General features: G+C 40.2%; 1 protein-coding gene across 1 annotated transcript; it reads right to left on the reverse strand.

Moving 5' to 3' along the window:
- Window positions 1–1,238: 1,238 nt before the first annotated feature.
- On the reverse strand, window positions 1,239–2,538 carry LOC128710038 (leucine-rich repeat transmembrane neuronal protein 2-like). Its single transcript, XM_053805078.1, has 2 exons — window positions 2,510–2,538; window positions 1,239–2,448 (listed from the first exon to the last, which is right to left on the reverse strand). The coding sequence occupies exons 1-2, from the start codon at window positions 2,536–2,538 to the stop codon at window positions 1,239–1,241; spliced, it is 1,239 nt and encodes a 412-aa protein (XP_053661053.1).
- Between the last annotated feature and the right edge of the window lie 17,603 nt (window positions 2,539–20,141).

Here is a 20,141-nt window from a genome sequence, read left to right on the forward strand (position 1 = left end):
CGTTTCCTTTCTCTCGGATGTAGCACAACACGGCGGTTCCCATTTTCTGCCAGTTTTCCCAGCCAAGCTCATCACATTTAATGGCTAGGCACTTTGTTTTGGAGCGTACGTTAGCTCACTCTCGTACACGAGTTCTAGCTGGAGAAGGTTGTCTTTGTCGATCATTCTTCGACACGGCCAAGCCACGGACGCATTGGAACGCTTTTCCAACTGATACCGCTTTGCTGGTACTGGTACAGTTTTCCCCCGTTCTTGAAACTGGATCTGTGTCCCAAGCAACCAAACCAGCAAAACAAACATCTAGCACCGGTCTGCGCACCGGTTACGTCAACTGTTAGATGAGCTCATTAATGAAACGAACGACATGTGATTACGAGTGTGTTGTTCGGCTGTTTTGCATGCACTAGTGGTAAGGCAAGGTTTTCAACCATGGTACATTATTGTTGAAGCCAGTCGTCGAAAAGATAAGCACTAAATTGTGACTCAATTAGCATTTTGCCGAGTCTATTCGTGTGTCATTTGCCCCGGCCATCGACCAATCTGTTTGTTGCACGGAAGTGGTCCGGTGTGACTTAAAAAGGGAGTAGTAGTATGGTTTCGCGCAAGCATATCCATGTGCCAATACTTTGCATATCCATTTGATGCTGCCGCTTGGGTTATGCGTTTTCTGAAGAGCAACGCAAACGTTCTGTCGAGCAAGCAGCGATTTTCGGGTTAGAAGTAAAATTAATCACACACAGACTGCTGAATTTGCTTTGTTCGCTATCCTCGGAATCTTCGTGTCAAGCATGGGTGATGATACCTTTCTACCATCATGTACCGAGGAGCACCGGAAAAGCCCGTCCAGACTGGTGCAAACAATTGTCTCGAGCGCGAAGCCCATCGGCATCGGGGAAGTAATTTAGTGTGTCACGTTGACGCCTTCTGCTTTTCCGAAGATCAAACCAAACACTTCGTTCCGGCACAACTGGACTCATTAGCATACAGAAATCATTTGATCGGGAACAGCAAATAGCGACATTGATTTTGAAATTCAAATTGATTTGGTCCTAGAAGTTCAAGCTTTCAATACTACCGTTCTGCCTCACAGGTTCACATGGATTTGAAACTTTGAAAATGGAGAATATTTGAGTCAAATTTGGAAATTCTGCCGGTAACATTTCGTCTTTTGAAGTGAAACACGTAAAGAAAATATATTCAAGCTACTTGTGACATATTACTGCATCATTGTGCTTAGCCTAAACGTTTCCATTTGTAACGCACGTAAGATTAAGCCTTTCCTGTAAAGTTGTCCATGAGCAATCGATTGGATTTTGTGACATGCATAGAGTAATGACGTTCGGCGATATCCTTTCAACCTCCATACTCCCAATGAAATTCTCCTGTGCTTGCACCTCCAGCGCACGCACAGGAACTGCCGTTAGATCAAGTTCGGTGAGATTATTTCCCGCAATCCAGAGTGTTCTTAAATTTGGTGGATATCGAGTAGTGTTGAGTATGAACGACGTCATTCTGTTGTACGACAGGTCTAAATAAATTAAGCTATCCATTCTCGCAAAGCTCTCGATCGTGGCGTTTGAAATTTGGTTGTAGGCCAATTTAAAGTCCGTTACATTGCTCAACTTTTCCAAACAGTTTGGAACGGTAGTTAAATTATTGTACTGTAATTCCAACCATCGCATACGCGGCACATTCCAATCGCATAGATGAATTGATTTTATTTTATTTTTTGCTAAAATTAATTGTAGATCTGCATAGGTTGTATATGAACCCAACACAGTTTCTACTCTATTTTCATTCGCCGTTAAACAATCTAGAACTCGAAAGGGAGCAAACATGCCCATGTTTAATGTTTTCAATAAGTTCCGTGATAAAATTATAGTTTTTAGTGAACCGTATGCACTGCAAGCATTCGTTGCACTATTTTGTAAATGTTTAATTCGATTGCCAAAGAAATTCAGGTGTTCTAGTTTGTTCAGGTCACAAAACACACCCATATCGAGCACTTGCACCAAACAATTGGAATGTTCAATTCTTACGGTCGTTCGTAAGTTACTCATTGATGATGATACTTTGAGAAGGTTACTATCAGCTACTAAAAGCTCAGCTATAGCACTGTTTTTACCCACATCAAATCTGCGGAGTCCGGTGTAGGCAATATTCATGTGTGTAATATTACGCTGGCCTGGTACCTGAACCCATTTCAGTTGCTTTGACTGTAAAATGTGCACCTTCGTTACGTGCGGCGGAATGGTGATGAAAAATGCACTATTTACGAACTCCAAAGCAAGGTTTCGATAATACACGGTATCCACATTCGTTGGGATGTACTGATGGACGAAAAAGTCTGCATTTGTACGCGTTTCATAGATATCGCAGTGTGAACTTTCTTCACAAACTATATGCACTGTACTGGCGAATTGTGCAACAATGAGAACTAAAAGTACCCTGCGAATAGAAGCAATTGTTTAGCGATGTCTTTATGATTTTTTTTTTCTAGAGTAATTACCTTTTCCACGAGTGTGACCTAAACACCATTTTAAATGCTTTCTACCACTGTCATCTACTTTAGCTAGAAATTTGTTATGGGCACGGTCAAAAAGTTTGACTGATGTTTTATTCCATTGTTGTAGTTTGCATTATGAAGCTTGACAACTGATTAGCTCGTCTTTTTACAAATCAATTAAGGGCACCATTTGATATGAATAAAACATGTATAATACGATAGGAAAAAAAAACTCTATGAATCATTATTCAAACCAATGCTATTCATTGTGGTGGGACAAAGTAAGGTTCTTCTGGTATAACCTATTTTTCATGAAATAGGAGAATATAATAAAATTTAAAACTAAATACAGAGAAACAAGCATTAACTGTGTTTACGTAAGGATATTTTATTTTAGAAATGCTTGAATTATGCTTTCTCGTTACATCACATTCAAAGATGGTTTAAACATGTTTTAGAGTGTATTAATAGTTTAACTCTCCTTTTTTAATGTGTTTAATCCTGTTAACTACTAACATTTATGTTATGGACAAGGTGTAGAATTATTCACGCATACAACATGTTTTCTACCTTCAGGACTGGTCCAGGTGCAATCGATAGGGTTATAGCTCATCATTAGGCACGTAACATTGGGTGATGTACCCACAAGGTCAAAACTGGATATCAGATTATATTGAACATGAATGAACAACGGTTCCACCGGTACAAACGAAAGATCAAGGGATGTTAGTTTGTTTCGTACTAATGCTAAGGTTTTTAAACTCTTTGGATAATGAGGCGTGTTCAGTTCGATCGATGTCATGTTGTTTGATGATAAGTTTATAGATTCTAACTTGTTTAAAACGGCAAATGCTGCAATACTGACATTTGAGATCAGATTTTCTTCCATGTCTAATTCAACAAGCTGAGGCAAATGGTCCATACATGTGGGTAGTGATGAGAAGAAGTTTGAGCCAATACTGAGGCTGCTTAACCTGGGTAGGTGCCATTTGCAGAGGTCTATAAATTTCAAGTTATTGCGAGTGAGCTCCATTTTGAACAGTTCTTCATTGGTGAAACTTCCAATCACTTTTTCCAGTGTATTGTTACGGATGCTCAACACTTGTATACTACTGAACGTGTTAAACAGCTCTAAGTTGATTGTTTTCAGTTTGTTTTGCGATAGATACAGGTATTGTAACGAGTTATGAAAATCGCATTGTTTTGTAGCACTGTTGTATACATGTTGAATTCTGTTAAACACAAAATTTAACGCATACAGCTTAGAAAGTTCACAAAATACACCTAAATCGATTGTCTGTAAGTAAGCGTGAGATATTTCGATCCTTCTTGATGCTCGCAACAAGCTTAGCGTGGGTGGCAAAACACAAAGCTGGCTGTAGCTTACTACCAGAGTCGCCAGTGCGTTATTTTCTACAAACTCCATTGTGTGCAAACTTGTGTGCCTAACTTCTAGAAAAGATATGTTGGGCGATCCTATTCCGTCAATGATTTTCACCGATTTTGAATTTTGAATAAACACACGATCCAAAACACTACCGATAGCATCAAAAAATGATTCATTAAGATGTTCCATCATCAGGTTAATGTACACCATCCGTTCTACTTCGGTGGGAATATATTTATACATGAAATAGTCACCCGAGTTTTGCACGTCTTCCATTGTACAGGAAAGCAGTATGGAACAGATAAGGTGTACGGTGACAACTGATTTTACAGCGGTCAGAATAAGTAGCATCCTGCAATAGAGATATAGGAAGAGATATAACTAATTTTGATATGCCAGTCCATCGTGTAGTCAATACGAACCTCCATGGATGGAATGCTGATGAAGTCATATGAACTTGCTGACAGCACTGCATTGTCCAAATTGGGACAGACATATTGTACCTCATATATTTATACAAAAATCATCACTTTTTTGAGGTGCTGTCAAGGTCCAATTGACACAAATTGATGTAATACAATGTCGATATTAACGGATAATGTATTTATAATGAATACAGGAGCTATGAATCATTCGTTTTGTTTAGACCATATCGCAACTAGTGCTGTGGGAAGGTATATACACAAATATATTCAATTTTCGGATTATTTTTGCGACTCGATTCACAAAACACAAAATAAGGAGGTAAACAGCAAGAACAATTTCTCATTTGCCAAAATTAACAAGCACACTGTCGTACTTATTTGTTACTGTCGTACTACATACTTCGTGGCCAAAAAGTATTTCCGTTAATGCTGATCTAGCTACCCAGCGGATAGAAGCAATTATTTTGCGGTGTAATTATGAGTTTTCTTCAAAAGGAAAATTGCGAGTGCGATATTAAAACCATTTTTTTAAATCACCCACAGATTTTTCAGTTAGAGATTTGGCTTGGGCACGATCAAAAGGTATGGTTATTTTATTCTAATGTTGTCTGCAAGATCGAGTTTGATAACTGATTAGCACGTCTCATTACAAAACAATTAAGGGCATTGTCGGATAGGAATCAGCATTTTAAATACGATAGAAAAAAATCTGAAAAATCTAGGAACTAGAGCTTGTATGGTCCATTGTCCATATTGATGGAGTTTATGGTGTTACAACGAATTAAGGTTTATCCGGTATAACCTTTTTTATTTGGTATGAACATATGTATAACGCAATAAAAGTTAAATTATAATACACCTTTACAATAATCAAATGTTCCGGTCATTATAATCAAAGAATTATTACATTAGCTTTCTTTATGTTTTAACGTTTTTTATTTAGTTTTATACAGCTTATCTCTCCTTTTAGTTGAAAATGACATAATTCATCATAAGTAAAAAAAACCATCATTCTTAAAAATGTTCCTATTGGTAATTTATTGAATTATTAATGCACATAGCATGTTGTCTCTCTAGAAGACTATGCCAGGTGCAAACGATAGGGTTATAGCCCATCATTAGGCACGTTACATTGGGTGATGTACCCACAAGGTCAAAACTGGATATCAGATTATATGGAACAAGAACCGACAACGATTCCACCGGTACAAACGAAAGATCTAGGGATGTTAGTTTGTTTCGTACTAATGCTAAGGTTTTTAAACTCTTTGGATAATGAGGCGTGTTCAGTTCGATCGATGTCATGTTGTTTGATGATAAGTTTATAGATTCTAACTTGTTTAAAACGGCAAATGCTGCAATACTGACATTTGAGATCAGATTTTCTTCCATGTCTAATTCAACAAGCTGAGGCAAATGGTCCATACATGTGGGTGGTGTTGAGAAGAAGTTTAAGTTTAAACTGAGGCTGCTTAACCTGGGTAGGTGCCATTTGCAGAGGTCTATAAATTTCAAGTTATTGCGAGTGAGCTCCATTTTGAACAGTTCTTCATTGGTGAAATTTCCAATCACTTTTTCCAGTGTATTGTTACGGATGCTCAACACTTGTATACTACTGAACGCGTTAAACAGCTCTAAGTTGATTGTTTTCAGTTTGTTTTGCGATAGATACAGGTATTGTAACGAGTTATGAAAATCGCATTGTTTTGTAGCACTGTTGTATACATGTTGAATTCTGTTAAACACAAAATTTAACGCATATAGCTTAGAAAGTTCACAAAATACACCCAAATCGATTGTCTGTAAGTAAGCGTGAGATATTTCGATCCTTCTTGATGCTCGCAACAAGCTTAGCGTGGGTGGCAAAACACAAAGCTGGCTGTAGCTTACTAACAGATTCGACAACGCGTTATTTTCTACAAACTCCATTGTGTGCAAACTTGTTTGCCTAACTTCTAGAAGAGATATGTTGGGCGATACTATCCCGTCAATGATTTTCACCAATTTTGAATTTACAATGTACACATATTTCACAACTCTGCCGATGGCATCGAAAAATGATTCATTAAGATGTTCCATCATCAGGTTAAGGTACAACATCCCTTCTACTTCGGTGGGAGCATATGCGTACATGAAATAGTCACCCGGGTTTTGCAAGTCCTCCATTGTACAGGCAAGTAGTACGGGACAGATAAGGTGTACGGTGACAACTGATTTTACAGTGGTCAGAATAAGTAGCATCCTGCAATAGAGATATAGGAAGAGATATAACTAATTTTGATATGCCAGTCCATCGTGTAGTCAATACGAACCTCCATGGATGGAATGCTGATGAAGTCATTTGAACTTGCTGACAGCACTGCATTGTCCAAATTGGGACAGACATATTGTACCTCATGTATTTATACAAAAATCATCACTTTTTTTAGGTGCTGTCAAGGTCCAATTGACACAAATTGATGTAATACAATGTCGATATTAACGGATAATGTATTTATAATGAATACAGGAGCTATGAATCATTCGTTTTGTTTGGACCATATCGCAACTAGTGCTGTGGAAAGGTATATACACAAATATATTCAATTTTCGGATTATTTTTGCGACTCGATTCACAAAACACAAAATAAGGAGGTAAACAGCAAGAACCATTTCTCATTTGCCAAAATTAACAAGCACACTGTCGTACTTATTTGTTACTGTCGTACTACATACTTCGTGGCCAAAAAGTATTTCCGTTAATGCTGATCTAGCTACCCAGCGGATAGAAGCAATTATTTCGCGGTGTAATTATGAGTTTTCTTCAAAAGGAAAATTGCGAGTGCGATATTAAAACCATTTTTTTATATCACTCACAGATTTTTCAGTTAGAGATTTGGCTTGGGCACGATCAAAAGGTATGGTTGTTTTATTCTAATGTTGTCTGCAAGATCGAGTTTGATAACTGATTAGCACGTATCATTACAAATCAATTAAGGGCATTATCGGATAGGAATCAGCATTTTAAATACGATAGAAAAAAACCTGAGAAATCTAGGAACTAGAGCTTGTATGGTCCATTGTCCGTACTGATGGAGTTTATGGTGTTACAACGAATTAAGGTTTATCCGGTATAACCTTTTTTATTTGGTATGAACATATGTATAACGCAATAAAAGTTAAATTATAATACACCTTTACAATAATCAAATGTTCCGGTCATTATAATCAAAGAATTATTACATTAGCTTTCTTTATGTTTTAACGTGTTTTATTTAGTTTTATACAGCTTATCTCTCCTTTTAGTTGAAAATGACATAATTCATCATAAGTAAAAAAAACCATCATTCTTAAAAATGTTCCTATTGGTAATTTATTGAATTATTAATGCACATAGCATGTTGTCTCTCTAGAAGACTATGCCAGGTGCAAACGATAGGGTTATAGCCCATCATTAGGCACGTTACATTGGGTGATGTACCCACAAGGTCAAAACTGGATATCAGATTATATGGAACAAGAACCGACAACGATTCCACCGGTACAAACGAAAGATCTAGGGATGTTAGTTTGTTTCGTACTAATGCTAAGGTTTTTAAACTCTTTGGATAATGAGGCGTGTTCAGTTCGATCGATGTCATGTTGTTTGATGATAAGTTTATAGATTCTAACTTGTTTAAAACGGCAAATGCTGCAATACTGACATTTGAGATCAGATTTTCTTCCATGTCTAATTCAACAAGCTGAGGCAAATGGTCCATACATGTGGGTAGTGATGAGAAGAAGTTTGAGCCAATACTGAGGCTGCTTAACCTGGGTAGGTGCCATTTGCAGAGGTCTATAAATTTCAAGTTATTGCGAGTGAGCTCCATTTTGAACAGTTCTTCATTGGTGAAACTTCCAATCACTTTTTCCAGTGTATTGTTACGGATGCTCAACACTTGTATACTACTGAACGTGTTAAACAGCTCTAAGTTGATTGTTTTCAGTTTGTTTTGCGATAGATACAGGTATTGTAACGAGTTATGAAAATCGCATTGTTTTGTAGCACTGTTGTATACATGTTGAATTCTGTTAAACACAAAACTTAGCACATACAGCTTAGAAAGTTCACAAAATACTCCTAAATCGATTGTCTGTAAGTAAGCGTGAGATATTTCGATCTTTCTTGATGCTCGCAACAAGCTTAGCGTGGGTGGCAAAACACAAAGCAGGCTGAAGCTTACTAACAGATTCGACAACGCGTTATTTTCTACAAACTCCATTGTGTGCAAACTTGTTTGCCTAACTTCTAGAAGAGATATGTTGGGCGATACTATCCCGTCAATGATTTTCACCAATTTTGAATTTACAATGTACACATATTTCACAACTCTGCCGATGGCATCGAAAAATGATTCATTAAGATGTTCCATCATCAGGTTAAGGTACAACATCCGTTCTACTTCGGTGGGAATATATGTGTACATGAAATAGTCACCCGGATTTTGCAAGTCCTCCATTGTACAGACATGTAGTACGGTACAGATAAGGTGTACGGTGACAACTGATTTTACAGCGGTCAGAATAAGTAGCATCCTGCAATAGAGATATAGGAAGAGATATACGAGTAACTAATTTTGATATGCCAGTCCATCGTGTAGTCAATACGAACCTCCATGGATGGAATGCTGATGAAGTCATATGAACTTGCTGACAGCACTGCATTGTCCAAATTGGGACAGACATATTGTACCTCATGTATTTATACAAAAATCATCACTTTTTTTAGGTGCTGTCAAGGTCCAATTGACACAAATTGATGTAATACAATGTCGATATTAACGGATAATGTATTTATAATGAATACAGGAGCTATGAATCATTCGTTTTGTTTAGACCATATCGCAACTAGTGCTGTGGAAAGGTATATACACAAATATATTCAATTTTCGGATTACTTTTGCGACTCGATTCACAAAACTCAAAATAAGGAGGTAAACAGCAAGAACCGTATTTTTTGTCCAAAAAGTATTCCCTTAAATTTTGATGCAGTTTTGTCAGGTGTGGCAATCAAACCTTCGTTTCTTTTCAGTTCTATGATTTTTTCAATTGGAGATACTTTAAGGAGGGTTGCTTTGGAATAGGTTAGCATTGCAATTTAAATGTACCACATACTTAACTTTAACGCATTGAAAGGAAGTATTTTTGATCTTAGCGAAACTCATATTGTCATAGGATTTTTTTGAGAATGTTGTTTGTTGTTTGTGGTTTTTGTTGAGATTTTGAACTGGGCAGCTTGGTTTTTTGAATGTTGCTGTTCTGCTTTGATAGAATATTGCCTTATTTTGCCTTTGTTCTTCTTTTGATCGTCGTTTGTTCATCGTTTTGATTTTTAATAAATCGTTTTTATTTATTGTTTTCTTTAGTCTTGGCAACTACAGAATGATGGCCGCTCTCGTTTTATGTGTCAAAGCAGCACTCGTATGGATTGAACACATTTGAATGCAAAATCGTACCAGTTTGGCGCTAATCGTATAGCACAATCGTGTTATCTTCATTGGATACCATTACTCAGCAACCGTTTGTTGTTGTTGCTAGTTGGTGTTTTTCTTCCATGCATGTTCTCGGTTGTTTCGAATTGCGAGTCAAAATTCAGGAAGAACGTAATATCCAACACCAGAATCTTTCGATTTCAGTTGCCGTCCGGGATGATCGAAGTTTTGGCAAGTAGCAATCAATCCCGTTTACGAGTAAGGTAATATTTTGGAAGCATTATTAGCATTCAAGCTGCTGCGGAAGTATGACAGACTTTACGCTTCACCGGACAGTGCTATCGAGTAACCGGATTGGGATCCAAAATCGGGAATGGTCCGTTTCCAGTTCGGTCGCTTTGCCTGTCGTACGGTATGATTCTGCACTCGGATGAATTGTTATTTTTTCGTCCAATTTCCAATACTCATCAGGTAGGAACTGCACAACCGACGCAAACATTCGGACCATTTTCAGAAGCTAACGGTTTGCTGTCGAATCACTTTTAACAGCGGTTGGGCTTCCTAACCCGAAATAGTCACATGTGCTTTGTAGTCGCACGTTTGCAGCAGGAACGAAAATTCTTATTCAGAGATTGGGATAATATCTCATTGACGTATCAGTTCTGAATGGACATATGTTGGCATCACTCCTATAAATCTGAGACATTTTAGTTTTGATGCCTATTAGCAGAAACTGGATTCCAGTACCTCGTTGGAAAGGTTTATAACTCTAAAGTTCTATAAAAGCAACACTTAAAAGTAGACAAATAGAGTACGGTTTGAGTCATACATGATATTGCTGGATATCGCTTTATTTTGATTACGCTCAAAGCGCTGACGCCAACGTCTGTTTTATGTTAGCTCTATCATTGACTCTTGCATTAACCGGTGACATTCGACGTCTTGCGATCAGTCAAATTGAATAAACATGTCTCGCATGCCACACCCCACTATCACCGTTGGCCTTCCGCTGTGTGCTGCACTTTTGTTAGAGTTCTCGTTGCTGTTCTGTTTGCTTTGCCGCACGGTTGTCTATTTGCTTTGTCGTGCATTGATAAAAATAGAAGCATCAATGTCAGTGAAATGAGTCGAGGCACCGTAGCATGCATTTCGATGCGTGAAGTGTCACTAAGTGTTATCCTACTTGCATAAACACATGAGTTGGTCGGAAGGTATGAAGCGATAGTGATGCTATGTTGCTTTCCGGCTTTACTCGAACGTTTGCTCAACTGGACTGGAGTCAGTTAGGAGAATGATATCTCACATATTAGACGAGTCTGTGGCACGGTGTAGGCACATTGCATACATTTGCTCAACTTGCCACTGTGGCCAGTTTGGTTGGAATGCAAGCAATAGTTAAACAATCGCAATCAATTGAAGTAAACATTCAACAGCAAACAATCTATTGCATTGTCATTCGTAAAATCGACGCCAAGTGTTGAGGCTCTGTCCCCATGAACATTAACGTTAATGTTCCTATTAATAAGCGCATGATCGATAAATTTACTCATAATTTTCATCGAAACAGTTTCGAATCGGGCGACCGTGTACCACCCGGTGAGATTCGGTGTGCAGGAAATTTATTTTCCCATCAATAGCGATTACCATCCCTCGGCGCCATTCACGCGCACTGCTCGCATAGAGTTGGCTCGCTGTTCATGATCTAATGTCGCATTTTCACCACGGCTCTCCACTCGAGTAATAGTCCACGGAAGTGAACGTTCTGAGGTGTGCCCGTTCGGGAAGAACTTTGAAATAAATCGGCGCTCATTCGGAACATTACTTGTGGGATGATGAAATGCCGCTTGAAACGCCCCGCAAACGCCAAACGCGTCACGCGCACCAGTTATGCCCGACGTTTGCGAGTGGTTGGTAATAAATATTATTTTTATTAAATTTTTCCTTCCAAAACAGTGAGGTTTTTTTTTTGTTGCGTTCTGTCGATCTCTTTCTCGCACTCGTTGTTGATTTGTTCGCACTTTGGCTGTGGCGTTTTCCAGTCGTGCATCTCATCGGAAAATCTCCCTTGGGGGATTTGTTCGTAATTGGTTCCTGCTCCTGCCTGATGCCTGCTGGGGTGGTAATTTTTTATTGTTATTAGTTTATTTTTCATTCACGTGCCGCGGTGTTTTCTTGCTCTTGCTTCGCTTGATTCGCTCTGTCCCATTCCGCGCAGGGTGGGAGAATAAATTCACCTTCGGTCTTTCCGTCCCGGTCAGATATGCTCCAACAAATCGGAGAAGCCTGCTCCGGTGACGGTCGTCTAACCCCCGGTCAACAATCGTTTGATGGTTACCGTGGGAGTTTAAAGCAATTGAATGAGGTGTCGATTCGATTTTACAGCAGCGAAAATTGACCACCTTGCCGTCCTCGTGTAAGTCGGGCTCAATCGTGAAGGATATGCTTTAAAAAAGTGCGATATTCCCTCGATTAATATCAATCATTCCGTGTGGGTTGAAATGGAATTTCTCTAGCGCCACTTTAAATCAACCCAAACCAACTTAGGGTGGGTGGTCGGTAACATCTGCAGCATTTGAAACACAGTAGGAAAAAGGTCCCCGTTCGTTGCCAATCGGTAGCTTGCCGTGTGCACTTTTCCTCTTTGATGCAAGTGGGAACTATTTCAGCGTTTTGCTCAGATCGTTCGCCGCCACGTAGAGGGTGTGCCCGTTGAAACGTAGATGCAATGGTCTCGTGCAACGTTACTGCCAACGATGATGCACAATGAATCGAGAACTGCAAGAAGAGGTATGCCTCTTCTTAAAACCACCACCTGTCAGTAGCACAGACCTTTTTCTGCTGGTGCTGCACAAGGTGCCGGATGGGAGGTGCGGTTGATCACGATGTGAAGCAAATATCAACACAAATGAACCGTGGCATAGAGGCACAGCTGGTTGGAACCTTATGTCCAATTTGTTAAAAAAAAATATTCTAACCAAAAATGCTACAAATATCTTACATACATGGACATTATTTCTGTACTTAGGTTATCAAATTACTTCTCACAATAGAGTCGATGAGTGGCTTAAGATGTTGTCTAATTCTTCTTTCTCCAGTTATACCATTAACCTCGTCTAAAAGTCGAAAGGTTGCTTAAAGGTGTTGAACCGGCAGTCACCTGGTTTACATTCTATCGATTGTACAAGAAAGCTGTTACTCAGCCACAAGACGACTGCTCAATGCTATAATGCTCTTTGTCACACTTTCCTGCACGTAGAACTATGCTACATCGTGCGCAGCGGTGTTCAATTAATCTCCTTCGTCCAGCATCCTTAAACGACCGCTCCCACTACTCGACACTAAACGTGATTATCGATGCAACAGATTCCAGTGCTACTTTCAATTGTTACAACCGAGAATCGATCTGGGTGCTCCTTTTGAAACAACTTGCCCCGGGATCGTTCACCGTCCGGTTGTTCTTTGTGTTTGTTTACACAATTAACAACTTAAGGGAAACGTGTACTGCAATCAATTGCATGCGGTATCAATACTGCCCACGAAGGAGAGTGCCCACCTGCCCCAGACCGTTGCAGTAGTTCGGTGCTAGTTTACGATGCTAATAACGTCCTTGTGAAGCACTTTGCATCCCTGTCTCGGTGCAGATGCGGAGGAATCTGGATGGTGTGACTGTAAGCATCATTCAGCCAACTCGGTGATGCAAACGTTGATGGGCGATTGAGCAGAACCTTCTCCTGCACGGTTGACAATGCATGTAGTGGTAAGGTTGGTTTCTTCTTCAGATGTAATGCGTCCCTCAGGCTTACATGCATCTCTATCGATGGGAAATGATACGATAGTCAAACGTTATGCCTCATGGTGCGTACAACACATCTTTGGACAAAATGCCAACAGAATTGTGGGTGTCTGGGAAAAGATTAAAACTTGCACACAGCCCGAAACGTATCCCTTCCAAAACGTCCAACTCTGGGGGTGCAGTCTTACGGGATGAGAATGATGCATCGTTTCGTCGATCATCGTTGACCACCATTAGTCCACTAGCCGGCGTTTTGCTTTCCAGCCTTCACATACGACCCGGTGAGACACGGTGCGTGTAGAACAACAACGACAAAAAGGGATCACTGCTCAAACTCCATCCTTGCATTGAAAACTGCAGCAAGTACTCGAGCTACTAACATCTGCAGAGCATATTCGATGAAAAATATGACTTCTCCTTTCGGTCTGCAGCTTTACCGGTGCGAGCGAGCGCGTGCGATAGATCGAGTGATACGAATGCATCTAAATATTAATGGATTCCACGTACCACGGAGTGACTTTGACTCTCGATCCAATTTTAGCGCTACTACTTTATGCCCGACAGAAGCAGCGAGCGACAGGCGGAGAATGCATTTGCGGAGAAGAACCACAACATAGAGCCGTGGGTAGGATAAACACGCCACCAGGCATCCTCTCATGCTCCTATGGCCGATGGCATAAATTTATGCATCATGCTACTTCCACCCTTTATGCATCGCCGCCCCCCTCCGCTATGAGCTGTTGGTCATTTCGGACCGTTTGCATTGCCGTACGTGGCACCGTACAGTTTACGTGCGCACCCATGCATGCCGACTTCTCGGGACCGGGCATCCCGAGCCATAATTCATAATCAATAAATAAATGAAAATTTAATTGATTTTTCGAAAAACCGGCCTACAAACGAGCGCGTAACATCGAGTGCGTGTTTTTTGGCGTACGGTACGTGGACCTGTGGATGCAGGTGTAGCGCGAAACCGGACATAATTAGAATGATGTTTCAAACGCTTCAATCGCGCAGGGCAAGGCGTTTGGCTTGATTAGTTGATAGTAAGTTCTTTGCGGCCCGTAAACCGCTGACTGTCGTGTGTACGTGTACATGGCACGGTTGATGAATATTAATAATTAAATTCGCACTGAACGATCCATTTTTCGGGGGTCGTTCGCGTGCGATCAGGGATGAAGGTGTTCACTATTTGACACATTGGATGCAAACGTTTATCCGTGTTTGTGCCAATTGGGCGGTTTTTAGGTACAAGCCAGATGCCGCTGCAATTCTGTCAGTGTAGTAAACGGTATCGTTAGCAGAGTATTAAAATTTAGCATGTCTTAAATGAATAAATGTAACTCTGGTTGCGATTGTTCATATTCGGTTGAAATTGTTAGAAAATATAAACATAAGACATGTTTATTGGGAGTTGTAAGTTTGTGTTATTCATATTCGTGTTATTCATTCATACGAAAACACTAAAATGTTTCAATTAATTAATAACCAAATAATTAATTTAGTGCTGTAGTCAATTTCAGAATTATAAACACTTAGATTAGCTGAGTTAAATTCATTAAAATGAGTTTGACATCACCAGTTCACTTTATAAGAAGATTTCTTAATTTTGTAAGGCTCGAGCAAACCTTTCCTGTTCGAGAAAAATTGAAAGGAGACACTGCGTCTCTTTCAAGTACTACAAGTACTTCTCAGAGTGTAGTAAAATATAGTAAAAAGTATTATTTTGTCATATTAATTTTGTCCAACGCCAGTGAGACGAGCTTTATGACGTCGATGTTGTACCCAGATCTAGACCGTAGACCAACAGCAAAAACTCTGCACGCGGATTAAATTCCTTCATCTGAACAAATACCGCAACAAAATAAATGCTCCGAAAAAATATGTTTCCCAATCGTTGTTTTATGCAATGATTGCAGTTGGTGAGGTTAGGTTTTTTTGTGCGTAGCCAAACCCTGCTGAGCGCGCTAAATGCTCTGTTCAAGTAGCTGTTCAAGTAGCGACTATTGCAAACTTATTCATCTTTTGTTATGCTAGGGGCAAAACATGTGCTAGCATTTTGCTTCACGACCACTAATAAAAATTCAAAAAATAATCCTCTCCGTTCAAAGCACAAAAGCAAACAGTGACGACGATTGGGGATCTCTTCACTATTGATGTTTCAATTTCGTTACATGAAAGCATGCCGGCACAACTCGAAAGCAATTCAATTAATCAACAGCGTTTCGGAGTTGCAACAGAAACCCAAACCCAAAATCCGGATCCTCATAGTATGGAGCTAGAATTTTCCCACAATGCATACTCCATTTTCTCTTACCCAAAGCGTTCTGATGTATCACAAACATTTCACGAACTGCTGTTGATTTTTTTCCCAATATGTATTTTCTCTATCGGATTTGGCTCTGTGTCTCAACAACGGTGCAGAACTATCCTTTCCATGAAATTCTTCTACCATCGATGTTTGAGCTATTTTTTCCCCCGTGGTATTGGGAAAATATTTGCAAGGGCCATTTCCATTCTTTCGTGGGTCCGAAATACAACAGTGGCCACAAGTCTGCCAACAGTATCATTGATGGGTTTCCAACAAGGATTGAAATTTGTTCTTTAGAAAATCTATTTCCCTACCGCGCGTGGCTGTGCGAATCGTTGCATGCTGGGGCCACAGTTATGATACCACGGTGATGCAACGAACGCATCGAAACTAACCTAAGGTCCGGCTTGCATCCACCGGCAGAGTATGCGTACCATTGAATTGATTTCAAAGCACGCGTTTGTGTGGTTGTTCTTTTTTGCTTAATTTGAAGAACCTTCGTGGTTGATTTGAAGTGAGGTAGAAAAAAGCTTTCTAGCTCACTGTACCGCAGTAGCTACCTTTTGTGGTGAGGTTTGTCCATCGATGTCGAATGAAAATGATCACTTTTTGCTAGTCGTTCGTCTACCTTAGACATAAGAGACAATGCATGATTTTTTTACAATGCGCAATAGTGACTGCATTTCACATTGAATGCAGTTTTTCGACCATCACCGCTAGTGCGAGATTACCTTGAACATGGCGCACTTTATGAACGGTTGCGGGCAAACTGCATCCATCTCGCAGCTTCAACAACCGTTGGGAAAAAGGGGCCGCAACATTTGGCAGTGTGGCGGATTAGAATGCATGCAGCATAAGAGTTACGGTACGGATGTGCACCATATGAACGGATGCTGTTTGACCAGTTAGCTCACTGAAGCGCACTTCCCAAGTGAAAACTGTCTGAAAAGTGCAGCAAATTGCCCTCACTGCTCGCCGTCCTGTCAAACCCCTTGCTTTCAGTGATGCACTTTCAGCACATACCGCCCCAAAGTAATTGAAATGTTACAAAAAAGTTTGGTAATAGCTCGAACCGTTCGGTACGAAAACCGTTTATTAACTGATGCAAAATTTAAAACGATAAAAGCCGGAAACGGCCGCCAGATGGTTGGGGGTCGGTAACCATGTGCTGCAGCGGCGTGTGATTCATGGTTGATTGAATCCGTTCGATGGATTCTATTCACAATAGATATGCTCTCCGTGGCACAAACAGTAACGAGCAACCTCGGCCAGATTCATGACGGAATATGATTCTTGAAACAAGTCATAAATGCACTCGCCTGACATGAAGGACCATCTTTTGCATGGTAATTTTTGTGTGTAACATTTGGGTTGGAACAAATCATCAAAACATAATCCGGTTCTTTGAAATTGTTTTAAAAGTAACCGCTAATAAAAATGCTTACAATGCTTGGTTGTTCTAGTGTTAATGATTATTATATAAATAAATCTGTAATCTGATGGAGCCTGTAAAAGAACATGAAAAATAAGTAAAATGTCACTCAATTTGTAAACTATTTCGTAAGCCATTTTATTAAAAAAGTACCAAACCATACTTCAATCGCTGGCGGAGTTGGCCATCTTATTGTCGCTTCACATCACGTTGCCACTTTGATACGATTCAATCTTCATAAACAATGTTATATCCATCTCGGTTAGGGATGCGGTGCACGGCCATTCCCAGTATCTTTTTTGCTACATTGCCACCGAGTGGCGTAAACAAGTTCGTCCATTCGCTGCCGTAAAGGGTTTCGCGCCGGTATCGGCTGTACGGAAAGAAAAGCAATAACAGTTTTCGCATCATATCTGCCAGTTTACTGTCGCTGCAGACTGTTCCAAAGTAAAACATGAATTTTATCGTCAACGCGCCACGGCTCAGCTGCAAATTTGTTATTTGTTGACTTTTTGTTCTTGCCATACTTTTATCGCAGAGTTTGAGGAAGAAAAAAAAACCTCAATTCGTTTAGAACCAAGGAACAGTTGAAGATGCTCTTATAGAGCATCACGTGAATGCCGATGTTATTTATGAGCCTACGTTTTCAACCCTTACCACCTGAATCGGAGGGATAACGGTGAGTCTTAAAAAATCAACGTGTGCGTGCGGTTCGTTCTCCTTTTGCCGATTGCGCGAAAGAAAACAAGGCGCTGGGGAAAGAAATTAGGTTGTAAAATCAGGAAAACCTCATCGGATGTACTGTTTATGTTTGTTTGGAAATTAAAAAATGCAAGCGCGGCTTGCTATGTTCCCCACACAATTGTTGTATCTGTAGGGTCCGCCTGTTTTCGAAGTATTTTCCCCCTCATCGAGGGCCTACGAGCTCCGACTGTCGAAGCTTATTAACTGGTTCGCTATCGGTTTCAAAGGGCTCCGATACACAATCCGATGAGGCTGGCGTATTTGCCGCTTGTCAACAAACCGGTGCCGAAATAACAAAAACACAAACGGTGCTGCGGAACACCCGGACCAGTGTTCTCGGCGGCACGAAATCTTTCAATCAAAGACAAATTAATTACTCTGCACAGCGCGAAGCCATCCTGGCAGAGGCAGAGCCAACCCAACGAATGCCGGAAGGATCCGAAGGGAAAGAGTTTCCATGCCCGCCCAAGGCGCACGGCAATCGTCTCGTGTGAATAATTAAACAGAAGCATTAGAATTGCGATTGTGAAGGTGAACATGCTTCAATTCACTTAGGATAAAGTCTTCCCCGTGCATAATTAATGCAGACCTGCCGGATTCATTTAAATTTTCAACCGTTAAGTGTCATCTGGGCGGATGTGCCGTCGCCGGGCGGGCGCGCAGAAATATGTCCGTGTGTCGTGATTTGAATGCCAACCGTCCTTTATGGGCATGTTTTAATTCACGCTCCTCTCGACGTGTGCTTGGTTCAGACGGGAGCCACGAAGCACACGGAGCAAACACAACTCGTACGAAAGGACAAAACTTTCCACCAGCGAGATCTGAAGGACCGCTCAAGCCAGCTCACATTTGAAGTGCGCTGTGTCCAGCGAAAGTCCATCACTTTCGCTGACGTTCGGGGGCAATGTACTAATCGCTTGTGTTCGAGTGGTCTCGAAAGTATGTGACTAAATCCTTGTTTGGCGAACGAACGGTCTTCTGAATACGAATAGCACAGTCACCCGGCCCTAGGGTATGGCATTTTCCGCATCCCTTCATTGCCCGGACCGTTCGCACGGACGAAGTTGAAATTTAATTTGCTCTAGGAATTTGTTTTTTCTCTCTCTCTGCTGTGAAAAATCATTCCTAAGCGTAGTTTAAACATATATATCGAGCATAGTTTTCTACCAAACTGTTGCAGGTGTAGGTAATACCAATTAAGGAAAGCGGCTAATAAAAATAAATTACTTTTTACCGAACGGTGCCGAGCAATGGCTTGTTTTGCTGGGGAACATCACTCCAGGTACCCTTGTACTGGGACACAACTTCAAAGGATCTTGTAAAATCTCAATTATGTTGAAAGAAACGTTCTCTACCGTTGGAGAATGTAAAGAATCTCTTTGCCGTTACTGCTTTTCTTTTTAAACTTTGAAACTTCGCTTTTCTACTTCATGTTTGATCGTTCTTTAATCAATTTCTTTATGTGTGTACTCTTTTTCCGAAATGTTCTACAAATTGTAATAAATTGTGTTTTTTTTGTATCTACTTACAGGTAAGCGTTTATCAATAATTGCAAAATGCTTGAGTTTTAAAGCCGGTAAGCTGATAATCTGCATTTTCTTGAATTAATTTTATAAAAAAGTAACCACATACTACCAAGCTGAATAATATACTGATATAGAATAACCATATATACTTAATATGCAAATTTTATGGATGATGGTTCGGAAAACTCTACCACATAATCTCATGAGGGTAGTCCTGGGTCTGCAGGAATCTCTATTAAATTGAAACAATAACTCATCGTGGAGGGACATTGTTATGGACGAAAAAAAAATCCTTACCTTAAACCTTCAGCAATGCACCCTTTTAAAAGACAAAACCAAAACTACCAATATACGCACGGTGGTTAGCAGACATCTGGCTGACCAGAACACTGGCCGGATAGCGGAATCCCCAGAGAAAAACCCCGTCAAAACGTGGAGGATTCAGTTCCCTTCATCAGCATTAGCATGACATATTTTTAACCATTAGCATATTTCAAAATGGCTCCGCTGCATGATGATGATGTTGCTTCGTTGGTGGTATCTTAGAGACATCCGAAAAGCAAA

This window comes from Anopheles marshallii, chromosome 2 (assembly GCF_943734725.1).
Source record: "Anopheles marshallii chromosome 2, idAnoMarsDA_429_01, whole genome shotgun sequence".
NCBI classification, from domain to species: Eukaryota; Metazoa; Arthropoda; class Insecta; order Diptera; family Culicidae; genus Anopheles; species Anopheles marshallii.

What these genes read in the sequence shown, in the direction of transcription:
- LOC128710038 (XM_053805078.1), bottom strand. Translation starts at nt 2,538, where the DNA reads ATGGTGTTTAGGTCACACTCGTGGAAAAG. An exon ending in AGGTCACACTCGTGGAAAAG is followed by an intron (nt 2,449 to 2,509) that starts GTAATTACTCTA and finishes TTCTATTCGCAG; the next exon opens with GGTACTTTTAGTTCTCATTG.